This window comes from Bolinopsis microptera, chromosome 13, assembly GCF_026151205.1.
Source record: "Bolinopsis microptera isolate Bmic1 chromosome 13, MBARI_Bmic_1.0, whole genome shotgun sequence".
Taxonomy (NCBI): Eukaryota; Metazoa; Ctenophora; class Tentaculata; order Lobata; family Bolinopsidae; genus Bolinopsis; species Bolinopsis microptera.
Genome location: NC_087084.1, coordinates 4,233,784 through 4,248,451, shown reverse-complemented (window position 1 = coordinate 4,248,451; position 14,668 = coordinate 4,233,784). Strand labels below are relative to the sequence as shown.

The following is a 14,668-nucleotide window of genomic DNA, read 5'->3' as shown; positions in this document are numbered from 1 at the left end:
TAACTACCGTGTTACCAAGAGAGTTATATAATGTAAAGATGTAATTGCGCAGAGTAATTTGGAATATTAATTTTAGTGTAATGCCTTCGCTAAGCTACAAACACCTACAATCAGTTTTTGCTCGGGAGGGTAAGAAGAGCTTAGGAACGCTGAGGAATCTTGCATGGGGGAAACCAAATATTCAACGTTATTATTTACTAACTTAAAGATAACTTTAATAATGACACTCTGTAACTAAAAGTAATGTTGGTTTTGCTAGCGGGATAAAATATTAATCCCTAACAGCGTTGAGTCACTCACGTCTCACATATGAACACGTCAACATTCAATTAGTACACTTCGCTGACAGGCCAGTATCCACAATGCTTGTGCTGTGTTGTACATGCAATTGTATAAAATTATAATCCAGCTGTGTACACTGGGTTTATGTATAAAACGTCTTTATCCGTGTTGTATTGAGGACTGAATGTAGTTTTAAAGTTTAATACTGACGAAGTGTGATTGCGTTAAGCATTAGCTGGGCTAAGTCCGCAATGTTTTTGTCAAGATGTCAGGCAATGTTCTCATTCAAAATATGGGAGTTTTGTGTTCTGAAAAAATTAATTGTTTATGTCTCCTGTCTTGTTTTATTTTTAAGTTAGATACTTCTGAAGATAGCTGTGAGTTGGTTTTATGATTCAATTTTTACGGTAATTTTCCGATTTTGATCTAAAACAGTCGTTTTGGGCCTTGGTTATTAGAATACACTTGTAAAAAGTTTAAAAAGCTTCGCGAAGTGCATACTCATTACTCATTACTCAATTACACTCGGCGGTTAATACTTTAATAATCGGCGTGCTGCACTCGTCAGTCAAAAATAACATAGGTCCTTAATAGTAATACAATAAGTTCAGTAAGCGTACGCAGCTGTTCTCCAATTTTTCCAGTTTAGTTTACAACTAAGGTGTTCAGGTGTTGAGCTGTAATTAAATTTGATCAATGATAAAATATCCCATGTGCTCATTTCAAGATCCTTATTCCTTTGCACTTTTCTTCGATAACTTTACTTTTCTTCGATAACTATACTAGTGGTATAGAGTAAAACCTAAAGCTTATAGCACGTGTAAATATTATATATAATTTCGGTTTGATCTAAATTACTGCGGGCCTATATGGCTGCGGCAGGTGTAGACGGTTATTGGGCTCCCCTACAATTTGTAGTGGGGGGGGTGGGCACAGTATAAGAGTTAAGACTGTTTATTCTGATTCGTTAAATGGGGTAAGACCAACAATACAGTTTTGCATTATTTTACATATAATATGTTATAGCTGTTATGATTTTTTTCCTCTGCAAGTTAAAACTGAATCAGAGTAATTCATCGTTTAATTATACAATTTTGTCTATTATAAAACAGTTTCTTACAATAAACTTTACATCAACTGTTTCATCGTGATTGTAATTATCGTCTAAAACATGAATCAAGCTTAAACAAATCCAGTTTCCAAGGTGGCGATTAAAATCGAATCTATTCGTGTAGGTTCATTTGTGTGGATTCCAGTTTTTACGGTTAGGATTAAGGTACAACCGTAACTCTAACATTAACCGTAACCCTATCCGTAACCATAAACACCAAACAGCCAAATATGCGTTTAACTGGCATGTCACGGGACAAAAATAGTTATTGCTCAGAACTCTTCAAAGAAGCATTTTTATACTAAGGTATGGGGTGATTCGGAATATATAGTTTCCACAAACCTCCAGGGCCCTTTTGCAAGAAATACACGTATATATATAGGTTTATATGCGAAACTTTCAACCTTATTAATAGGTGTATTCCGTGTAAAATTATCTTTATCCCGGTTGTTGCGACAAGTAAAAATGCTCTTATTAGGGAAAGGAGTTTACTCGACGTTTCAATGTAACTACATCGTATTCATGATCTAAAAACAAGTGTTAAAAATTCAAAAATTTTGCCTCAGATATATGTTTTTTACGTTTTGAATTTTTAACACTTGTTTTTAGATCATGAATACGATGTAGTTACATTGAAACGTCGAGTAAACTCCTTTCCCTAATAAGAGCATTTTTACTTGTCGCAAAAACCAGGATAAAGATAATTTTACACGGAATACATTACAACAATGCGACTCATAAATAATACTCCAATCCGGATTTTACATGAACTTATTAATAGGTGAATACGATATGTATGATTTTTGTTGATCAACTAAAGTATTTAATCTTAAAACTCTTTATACCAGCTAGAAAAATAGCTGTAAAGAATCATCTTTTAGATAAGAATCATCATGTAAAGGGTTCAAATGGTTTCCCATCGCTTAAAAGACTGAAAGATGAGACCAAGCTTTCGGCGTTTGAACAGCATAATTTCTGATGGAGGGGACGATAAAGACGATTATAGTTCAATCCAACCCGATAACATTCCTATTCCCCTGGGCTTACCAATAGTATACTTTCATGACGATGGTCCTGACAATAACCACGATACCACCATTTCGAATTTTGAACTTTGTCAAGACGATCATGGCAAAGATCAGTTTGATCGAAGAAAGAAGACAGGATTCCTATCAAAAACTGGTCACAAAAATAAAAAGGTTCATGACATTTCCAAATCTGCAGACTCGGCAAATCTTAAGCAGGCATCTGAAAGTCAACAATTGGTGCTGAGAGATCTGCAAAATAGAAGGAGATTATCATGGCGAGAGAACGATCCCCAGTTTCAAGATAGCCGCGAGGGAATTGGTGATTTACTGACTAGTCTCAGGAGTAGACGTTTAGCTGCAGAAAATTCCAGTGAGAGTGACGACCTAAAGGATAGTGTAAGTGAGGATTGGAGGTCAGATATAACTGTAAGCAGTGATCAGACTGGTACCGAAGACAACGCCGTCAACCGCAAATCACTTACCCTTGAGGAATATAAATCACTTGCCAGATCTTTAGAAGGTTTTTCTGAAGGTGCACCACCTCCAGTGCCATCATCAAAACCACCATCAGTACCTGTCTTAGCACCTCCAGCTCCTCCAGCACCTCCAACATCACAAGCTGAAACACTCCCATCACCTCAAACTCTGAGGAAACCACAAGCTGACCGTAGTTCTACTCGTACACCTCAAACTCTAAGGAAACCACAAGCTGACTGTGGTTCTACTCTTACAGCATCTCCAGTTCCCTCAATTAATAACCACCCAGAAGCTCCAACAATTCCCATCCCTCCTCCTCCTCCCCCTCTTCCTCCACACGCAACTGCCATTCGCCGAACTAAAGAGAAAAGACGCCAGCCTTTCAAAGAGAAGGTAAAACCTATAACTCCCACTGGAATCAAATCGAATTCAAAGCAAAGTAGAGATCGGTCTTTCGTCACTGCCAGCTCGCTTCAGAACGAAATAAAGCGAAGAAAGATGGGAAGACCTATTAAAAAGAACAACAGAGTTATTACAGCTGCTAGGTTAAAAACAGAAATAAAAGCACGAGAAGAAAGAGCTAGAAACCTAACCCCAGATCAAAGATTTGAAAGGCTGCAAAGGTTATTTCTCATCATCCAAATGGGAAGTGTTATTGAGATGGAATCTTATCTTGAATACTACTGCAATCCAGTAGAAATCGTACCAAAATTTGGATGCAAAACGAAATATCATTCGGAAATAAATCTGGTAAACGCTCGTGATCATTTCGGAAATTGCCCTCTCCTTCTGTCTTGTAAAATGGGGTCCTCCAGAAACGATATGACAATGATGCTCCTGAAATACGGGGCCAATCCGAACCAAGTGGATGAAAACAAGGATTGTCCTTTAGTCTATGTAGGCCAATCCGTGAGTTTAAGACCTGATGATGGAAATATTAGGATTCTTCGGGAATTACTACTTCATGGAGCAGACATCAAGCAGGCAGTGGATACTTTGTGTGATACTCTGGAAACTCCCAACAAAGAATCTCGCACCGCAATGATGTCCCTTACAGCCCTTATCCAACCTGAATTTTTGATGCTTACTAAGGACCCAATAAAAACTGCCCATCAAGTTAATGGTATGCTTCTCAAAGTTGCTTCGATTAAAGAGGAATACACCACTGACTGCAACATCCTCGCTAAGTCAGCCAGAGATTTCACCTTTGCTTACTTGGATGCCTGTCGTACGCTTTGGGAAGCAAGGCGTTTGCTTTGTGGTTCCAACTACATTGAAAACGCTCTGGAGACTCAAGAAAAAAAGTTTTTGTCGCATCCATTTTGCCAAGAAATAGTTCTTGAAGAGTTTTATGGTAATAAAGATTTTAAGAGCTACAAAAGAAAAGCTCTTTTCATTTCTAAATCGTTCACGTCCTTCTTTGTGGGACCAATATACTTTTTATTGCTAATCAAAGACTACTTGGTTTCGGGAACATGGCGATTTAAATATAGTCGTTTAGATTATCTTTCCCGGAGTATTTCCACACCATTCTACTCTTTTCTTGCTGATTTTCTTAACTATGCCATCCTTCTGGGTCTTCTTCTCTACGTTGCTTTAACAGTTCCTGACAACTTGGATTTGAAGGATCAAAAAGGGGGCGAAAGTGATCGTGATTATGCAGAACGTTTTCTTCAAAGCAATGCCAAAATAGAATTGCCGGAAATAATTCTTTGGCTATGTGTACTAGCACGAATCCAACTGGAAGTGTATCAACTTTGCATGAGGGGCGCCAAAAAATACTTCTCCAACTTCTGGAACAATGTTGATGTACTGATTTGCGTCTTGATGATCGTAGCTTTCGCTATAAGATTTTGGAATTGTACTCTGGCTGTAGACATATCAAAGATAGAAGATGAGGTGCAGCTGATTACACCCGAGGAATTGGTGGAAGGTTTTAAAACTAGTACCATGACCTCAATCTACTTATATAGTAAGTACTGAGAACAAAGATATTTACTAGGGGTCATAATTGCAGACATAGTGAAAATATTGGTAGCCAACGAAATTGAGAACTTATGAAGTGTTATTGTTAATAAGCCTTAAAATGTTAAATGTATCTTGATGTTATCTTGATGTTATCTTATTTCAAACTAAATAATATCTATTTGCAGGTATAACCCAAGTGTTTGTGTTCTTCCGTTTGATGAACTTCCTGGACGTGATGAGCGTGATTGGGCCTCTACAACTTGCTGTTAAAAAGATGCTGAGTGATGTTGCTAAATTACTCGTCCTCCTTGTGATTATATTGCTAGGTAATACTATTGTTTATTACATATTATATTCTATGTTCTAGTTTTTTATATACTAGTTTTCTATATTCTAGTTTTTTAAATTCTAATTTATGGCAATATTTCTTAGTTGACACGATAAATCATATGGACTTAGTTCTGGTAATATAATAATATCCACTTAAATAACTCCTACACCGCAGGATTTGTTTGTGCAATACTTTGCATTGCCAGATGTTACAGAAAAGTTAAGGGCACACAGTACTATGAGCAGTTCAGCACATTTGAAAAAGCTCTCGTCAGCATGATCTGGACTCTTTTTGACATCTTCAGCTATGACGTACGGTTAACTTACTTTAATTTCTATAAATTTAATAAGTATAACAAATAAATGAACTTCTATAAATCAAGTATTTTGAAACTTGAAGTGTGCAATGATCCGAAGTGTGCAATGATCCGAAATGTGTTCACTAAACATATTATCTTCTTTTTATTATATCATCGACACTAAAATACAAAATTTTATTAATATTTAATTAATTAATTAATAAGTTATCAATGACATGTTAATTCTTTAAAATCTATCCCTCCAGCGTACTCAGCTGTTGGTGCTATCATCATTCTCCACACTATAATTAACTAATTAACTAATTAACTAATTAACAATCTGCCCACACCAAAAGGACTTATCAAGGGACCATATGGTGACATATTGGATTGTCCTGGTGTTAGTGTTAGCGTACTCAGTTATCGGAGCTATAATCATTCTGAACACTCTAATTGCGATGCTGAATAACACGTTAGTACCATGTTTAGTGTTTAAATTGTCCGTAAGAATTGTTTGTGACAATTGACATGATATGCCTTTTATGGTTTGCACACCTGTACTTTATTTTTCTATACCGTGCACTAAGTGCACGGGTTAGGAAAGAAAGTGCACTTTCAATTTCCCCCGAGAGGCAGCTGGTAAATTAAAGTTATTGTTATGTACTTTTGACAACTTGAAGTTTAATGCTGATCATGAGAGAGAAACGAATTTCACTGTTTTCACTATTTTTTGCGATTTTCACAGGTATGTGAACATACAAAGTAACGAGGACACAGAGTGGAAGTATTCTAGATGTCAACTTTTTTCGGTTAGTTAATTACTAATTGCTTAATTGGCATGAGCTTCTGATAATAATTTATCTTTCATTATACTATTATATAAATGATACGCTATTTTACATGCTATAAATCTATTGCAATATTTGATTAGTTTTCGACAACATTTAAGTGTACAATAAATAAAAAACTATAACGTTGATAACAATGTATCGTTCTAGGAGTATAAGAAGGGAATACCATGGGTGTTTCCCTTCAGTTTGATAATGGCCCCAATCTACATTGTTTACCGTGTCTTCAAGAAAGTCAAAAGACGTGAGTGTGTATTGGCTTTTTGCTCCTTTATAAAAAATATTGCTTTTTAAAATCATTTTTTTATGAGCACCCTGTATACAATTTTTCAGGTCACCAGTAATCTCGATATGTTAATTTTGGATCCAGCCCTTTATATGATACTTGAAATACTTTATATTTTACTATATAAATTACTTAAGTTTCGTCCTTTGAGTTTCTTAAGTTTCGCCCTTTTGACTGGTACTTTATATTTTTAATGTAAGTGAGCTATCGAGTATACTTTCAGGAACAAAGGCGAGAGTATATTTGGATTACGATCATTTGTTGGAGAAACAACAAGACCATGAAGCTGACACAGTGAGGGAATTGTTTAACTTTATTTTTTATTTTTTATTGTTTACCTATTTTTAATCTTTTAAATTGTATAATTTCACTGATGAAATTTTTTGAAATTTAAAATTTTCCAGGCCAGTGTTGAAGAAGATGGTGGTTCATCAGGGATAACGTCTCTCAACATTGACAATGATTCTGTTGTACAGGAGCTGAAGATGCGATATTTGCTTATCAACGAACTAACTAGGAGAGTGGATATATCAAAACGCTAATATTTAATTTTGTATTATTTTCTGTCTTGTGATATTTGGTAGAAATACCGTTTTGAAAACTTCTAAAATTCGCAAATAATTTAGCGTAAAATAAGTTTACATTAGCGATATAATCTAAAGTTGTTCTTTATAAAGTTATAATAATAAGTTATGCTATTATAATGACAGTTTGCATTTTCAACTCATGACTCTATTTTTAGTCACTTTAATTATTTTTGCCTTTTATTTGAATCTGATCTGAGAATGTGGTTGTAAACGTACTTTTAATTACCTCCCCATGGCCAAAGAAACTCAGATTAATTTTCTGACAGAAAGCCAAAAATTTACCAATATTTAATCGACCTTGAGTACGGAGTATAAGCCAAGACTGCAGCCTAACAATTATAATGAATAATTTGTCGCAACTTTATTTTTAGATACAAATTTAAATTCCAAGATTTATTGAATTTGCATTTTTATTGTTGCATGCATATGTTCATTTACCAGTCTACTTCGTAGCACTGGCTTTTTCGAGAAGAAAACGGCGCGCGCTACTTCGAAGAAATTTAGACGAGTAACATCCGTCAAGTCACGTGACCGAAACGGTTTTTTGCCCATTATAACTCTCCAGGGAAGCATTTTTATCCTACGTCATGGGCCGGGGGTTGGGGGTGATTCGGAATAAGCGTCAAAAATTACCCCGATGCAGATCAATTTCATACCCAGAGGGCCTTTTCACAAGAGTTTTCTTAAAATTTGGGCGAGCGATTTAGTACTACTAAATGAAAATCGCTCGCCCAAATTTTAAGAAAACTAAATAATAATAAACAAATAAAATAAACAAACAAACTCGCTCCTACTAATAGTAGGAGCGAGTTTGTTTGTTTATTTTTCGCTTCTCCAATCGAATTAGATGATAGCGGTGCTTTATTGAAATAATGATCCATGGAGGTCCAGTAAAAGTCTTGGGTCGCAGACTGACATTAAGCATAGAATCGTCTTCTCAAATTCCACCTCATACTTATAGTTATAGTTATATAGATCATTTGGCTTAAAACAGCTCGGGCTCCTTTATTTACATTGTTTTATTTACGTAGTTTTATTTCAGTTACGTTGTTTTATTTACGTTGTTTTATTTACGTTGTTTTATTTACGTTGTTTTATTTACGTTGTTTTATTTACGTTGTTTTATTTACGTTGTTTTTTTTACGTTGTTTTATTTACGTTGTTTTATTTAATTTGTTTTATTTACGTTGTTTTATTAACGTTGTTTTATTTACGTTGACCAATGACCACTCTTTTACAGTTTATTATTAAACTTTCAAGCAGTAAACTATTTTGTTTTCTATATTCTATCAAACTTTTTAAGTACACTGCCGTTCCCTGAGAAAAGGCAGTAAGTCCAATTTTCGAAATTTTGAGATTATATTGGTACCAAAATTTTCAGGAGAAAATTCTTTACAACTTAAGCTATGGATCACGTTATAAAAATTATAACATTTTAAACATTTTAGCTGTCACAAAAGACAGTAAGTCACTTTAAACATGAGAATTTATCACGTTATTCCAAAATCTTACCTGAGAAAAGGCAGTATGAGTAAGTCTGGACTTTATTTGCAGTTTTTACATTTTTTGGCCTATAACTTCCACAGCTTTAGTTATATCGAAATAATTTTGATAAGGTTTAATTGGGTTAAGTTGTCGGTCACCCTTCATAAGAGCTATACACACTGATGATGTTCACTGTTTAGGCCTGTAGCAGTAGACATGATAAAATATCAATACAATAAGCAGTACCTACGTTGTAACACTAACCAGAGTAAACAAGATAAGAAGTAACAAGATTAGACAAGTTATTATCAGAAATGAAATGCAATTGGCATATCCTACCAGGCCCAGGATTTGTTTGCCAGTCTGGTAATCTAACTATTCTATGATGAACCTCTCGCTATTAGGGCAGTGTTTTATATCAACAGTGTAATTTTAATAATGGCGATGCCCTTGACAATTACACAAGTTAAAAGATATGCAAATAAACAAGTTGTGGAGCTGTCAAAAGTTTGCTCTTTCTAGTTTCTTTCTGCATTTTGTTAACTATGTTATTTTGACTAATAAGATCGTGGTAGCGTCCAGGTGGCTAAATGTAATTTGCACGTAGGGGAACTACGGGTCAAATGAACCTCTTGGTCAAATGGTACACCAGTCATATCAAAGAGAGGGAAGGGCAGAATGATCCAATTTCTTATTTGATGATTGATAAAAATGATAACAATGTCTTGTAATGCCCGCTCAACATTCCAACGTAATCCTGTATGTAGTCCTGTTTCACTAAAATTTTTTCCTTTTCACCCTTTTGAAAAAAGGCAATAGTGAAAGGTTACGAATGTACGTTTTTGCAGAAAAACGTGGATTTTGGAGATTGCAGTAGGTGGGTCTGAGTATGTCGTGTTCCTTCCGTTAGTAACCATGCAAACAAAAAGTTGCGCGCGCGAGGATTGCTTGCGGAGATGTGATGTATAGATAGCCTGTGATCTATGAATGCGCGGCGCAACTGTGTTATAATGTATACGATATAATGTATAATATTAGGTTATAAGCCCAATTTGTACGTGGCACGCGTAGTGTATATTGATGTGTACACGAGTATAGTTTACCTTTGCTTACAATTTAAGTTCTTTGCTTTACAAGTTAAGTTCTTTGGCAATTGAACTGAATTTCAAGTTTTTCCTGTACTTAATGCATAATTTATCAATATTATTATCATGAAGACTGAGTCTGAAGTGAGCTGATTGGAGCTTATACTTAAATTTATAGTAAATGTGAAATGGAAATCTAGCGTCCGCCAAAACGAAACAACGGGCGCAATTCTTGTTATCCTTCGTGTTTATCAGTTTATGATGATTTTCTATTGCATTATTATTCAATTTCATTAGTGTACTATTCACCATTTGTGAGGTACTTTCATTTCAAAACTAATATACAAATTGGGTTAGATGGCACATGGATAAAATTGTGTTTAATGGCATGTACCATTTGACCGAAAATAAGGTGTACAATTTGACAAAAACCGTACATTCATAATTCATTAGTAATTAAACGTTCATATTTGACTTTAATCACCACCATAGCAAGCACTGAATAACTTTCCATAATTCAGTAACTTGGATTTTGTCATGGTAAGAAGCAAACGCACGTCTCCCCATGTGAATGGCTACAAGTAAAAAAGAAAGACCACAAGACAAAATTGGAGCCAGGCCGACATGGCAAGAGCGATCAAAGCTGTCGAAGATAACGAATGTGGGTATCAGAAAGCTAGTTCTCTGTACAATGTGCCAAAGACTACACTAGTTAGAAGAGTTAAGGGTATTAACAAGCTTTCTAAGGGTGCAAGTAAAATGATGGGCAACAAAAAATCAGTGCTTCCGCAAGATCTTGAGGAAAAACTCGCTGAGCACATTTTGAAAATGGAGGAGTCTTTGTTCGGGCTAACCTACCTTGATGTTCGAAGGCTTGGGTATGAGTTAGCGGAAAAAATGGTTTTAAACACAATTTTAACAACGATAAGAAAATGGCAGGTCACTACTGGTTATATGGGTTTTTAAGAAGACACCCCCAGATTTCATTGAGACTGAGAGCCCCTGAAAAGTGAAAATACATCAGCTGCTAGATCGATATCATTCAACAAAACGAATGTTGACAGCTTCTTCACCTTGTATCAGAGCCTGATGGATAAGTACAAGTTCCCACCGAATAGAGTGTATAATTGAGAAGGGAATAACCACTGTTCCGAATCACCCCCTAAGATCTTAGCAAGGACAGGCAAGAAGCAAGTTGGAACAATGGCAAGTGGTGAAAAAGGAACAAACACAACAGTCATGCTGTGCGGCAGTGCCGACGGCAACATGGTCCCTCCAATGTTCGTCTTCCCGAGGGTAAAAGATAATCCGGATTTACTTCGAGGTGCACCTGTCGGAACCATTCAAGCAAACAAACAATCAGGATGGATGACTAAAGACTCATTTATTGTCTGGCTCAAGCACTTCATTGATTTCATCGGCTGTTCACAATCTCGAATAGCACTTCTCATCTTGGACGGACATAGCACACACACTTAATCAATTGAAGCCATCACTATTGCAAGGGAGAACGGTCTCCATGTGATATGTTTGCCGCCCCACTGCACCCACAGACTCCAACTTCTCGATGTAACTTGCATGAAGCCGCTTTCAACAGCGTTTGCCAGGGAAAGCCAGCTTTGGCTCCGTGAGAACGGTCGGAGCATCACTATTCATCACATTGCAGAATTATTTGCGAAAGCTTACACCAAGTCTTTCACACCGCAAGTTCTTCTATCGGGATTTGAAAAATGTGGATTATGGCCAATCAGAGCTGATATATTCAAAGGAACATATACGTCAGCCCACCAAACTTCTTGTAGAGTAGAAGATGCGATTGACGGTGTTTCTGCTATTGACTTGAACAGATCAGTTCAAAGTAACCAAACCCTGCCCGAGGATATCATACCCGTTCCAGTGACAAGGAGCTGCTGCTATAGTGACTTCAAGTCCTTACCTGAAACAATTGACTCTTGAGGAAGAGAACAAGCTGTTGAAGGAGCAGGCTAAAGGCTATCGGCGTGAGCTCAAGGTTATGAAAAAGCAGCTTAAACTCGAAGTTAATGATGAGCCTATCGGTAAAATAAAAACATTTAAGAGTAAGAGAAAACTTTTCTCCTCCAAGGTCCCTGTCAAGAAGAATAAAACGAAGAAAAGAAGGAGAACGTTAACCAAGTACTGAACGTTGGCGACCAAAAATACGTGAAAAGCCCTAGCAAATCTTCTTCCCTTACTTGCGACGATGTTCCGGCCGGTCAGTTCATTTTAGTAAAGTTCACTGACACAGATGTTTCTAGCACTACCGAGCCAACTTCCTCGAAAGATATTAAACCTGTTTATTATGCTGGTCATGTTATGAAGCACGCCCCAAAGTCGGAAGTTGTGACTAAATTTTTAAGGAGAGCCGACCTTAAAAAGAGGGGACAACTTAAGTTCACCTACCCTGACGACGAAGATATTTGCAAGCACCATTTAGAAAAAAATTGTGCTACTATTGCCGAGGCCAAAGTTGCCAGTAGGAGGTCGATCTAAGAGACTTGAGTCAATCTTTGAATTTGATGATGACCGAATGAATGAGTTCAATCCTATTATGTGAGACTATAACTGGTTTCAAAGAAATTAGAAATTAGAAATTAGAAATTAGAAATTAGAAATTAGAAATTAGAAATAAGAAAGATCATTACTCAATTACATGTGTCAGATCCCGATCAGTTAAATGAAAGTTATTCAAATGAATGTTGTCCTTCAATCAAGGTTGTTTTATGCTTATAACTGTTTTTATTTTGTAACTGTGGATCATTTACTTGTCTAATAAATACTAAAGAAGTCCCAAATTTAATTGTTCAGACACTTTGTGACCAAGAAAGATACCAAAATCATACGATTGTTTTGATTAGAATCGCTGTTTTGGCCAAATAGCACGTGAACATTCTGTCAAATGGTATATTCCATATGACCGAATTTATTTATGGCCCATTTAACCAAATTGATAAAACTTGGGTTATTTTCAACAAATCACCCCCGGTATTTGCTTTGATTCGCGGCTATCATCGCGTTTTTTATACTCCGTCAGGTTTTGTATACCCCTCGATAATGTTTAATTCGATTGACCACCTCAATAGTTCACATTCTTCACCGCGTGTATCTTTGTAGGGGTAAGCGTGTGTTATAATGTGTGACGTGTGTGTGTGCGTGAGTTGCCAAATTTCAATGTGTGTTTCTTTTGTGTATACGAGTACCCTTAAAAAGTTATAACTTGATGTTGTTCATCACAATACTTAGTTTGTTCTCAATCTGTGATTAGTTGTAAGCAAAATCTGTTCGTTATATTTTAATCTTTATTTGTAGGTACCTACTTGGGTTTATATACGCGTATCAATTTCGTCATCAGACGAAAGTTAAGAACTTTTGAGTTTCGGAGTTATTTGAAAAATTCCGGTCATCGATAAATTGCGGTGACCTTGATCTGCTTTATTATACTATAATTGAATTTATTCTGCTCGAGATCAACGATCTGAAGAACTGACAAAGTTTTCCGATCTTCTTTTGCGGAAACCTTATTATAATTACGGTACCTACATCATTAGGTACATATTTGGAGGAGAGCTTACATATGAACAGTCACTATAACTGGTAGACAGCAGTGACTGATATTTAAGCAGCATCACAATGTTTTATTTGTCACGACATTTCTACACGCATAAGGTAGTTTTTAAAATTTCTTATCAGGAAAAATGTTGTGTCTTAAATACTGCTTTACTCATTTCCAGACGCATTTATTCAGAATACAATAGTTTGTGACCACGCTTATGAATTTTACTTTCACATTTAATTATATTTGCCTCTGAGATTTCATATTTAAATTAATATTTATTTTCCTGTTATTCATTCTGTTGTTTACAAACTAGGAGCCAACTGGGAGCCGATTGGACATTTGGTTCGTTCACTGATCCGGTCTGCTTTCATTTTCAATATCTTGATCTGTCGAACTTGTTTATTGAACAATCAGGGGTCATTTATAATATTATTAAAAAATAAGCTGTCACACTTATATTGACAAGAATATGAAATTTCATCTAACAATCGTAACTGTAATTACTGTAAGTGCCACACTGTGGTCCACAGTCCACACTGACACAGGCCAACGACGGTTAAGATATTATACCACACTTTCTTCGCCCGTGGCTCCGCTGTATAGATCATGTACAACTCCTCATTTAACCTTCACACACGATTTCTAGTTCCGTTTTCTGTGTCAAGCTGTCTATTAATGCTTTTCATTCATACAAAGTTAAAACAAATTCTTCTTGTAGTGCATCCTGGGATTGGACAGGATATGCCCGCTTAAAATATTTCCATCACGTTACATTACATAATTCTCAATAAATGTAATAAATGTGTAGTGTTGTAATTAGTTTAACTTCATCTAGAACTGCAATAATAGAGTTAACATACTTAGCAGTAATAACAAGGTCACAAACGAAAGGAAACGAAATTCGAATATAGCTCATACGCTGTCTGTTTTATAGTACAAACAAACTAACAAGGAACCAATATGAATAATTGGTTTAGAGCTCTCACAGACCAATTAGATGGTCTGCTATTTCATATTTCGTTAATGGTTCCCTAGATAACTGCTAGCTCTTCTCGTGATTGGTGAGTGGTGACGTGTCTTTAGCTACCAGTACCGATGAAGAAAAATTTTACTCCTTCATTGATCTTCTCGCTTGTTTTTCACAGTTCGAAAATAATTTTTCCCGCATTTATATCTTTATATACACATGTTGGAAATTCCAAAACTTCCTTTGGACCATTCAACTCATCAAATACTGGGATAAGGACAGCCTATTTTTTCCCTTCATCAGTGAATTTCGTTTCCTTTATCTGTACAATTATTTAATAC

General features: G+C 35.9%; 1 protein-coding gene across 1 annotated transcript; it reads left to right on the top strand.

The window, feature by feature from the left end:
* Positions 1-2,239: 2,239 nt before the first annotated feature.
* LOC134824871 (short transient receptor potential channel 3-like) lies at positions 2,240-7,615 on the top strand. The gene is made up of 8 exons (XM_063836851.1): positions 2,240-4,870; positions 5,052-5,192; positions 5,372-5,508; positions 5,852-5,967; positions 6,241-6,304; positions 6,494-6,587; positions 6,853-6,923; positions 7,034-7,615. The coding sequence occupies exons 1-8, from the start codon at positions 2,332-2,334 to the stop codon at positions 7,169-7,171; spliced, it is 3,300 nt and encodes a 1,099-aa protein (XP_063692921.1). The 5' UTR covers positions 2,240-2,331; the 3' UTR covers positions 7,172-7,615.
* The last annotated feature ends 7,053 nt before the right edge of the window (positions 7,616-14,668 follow it).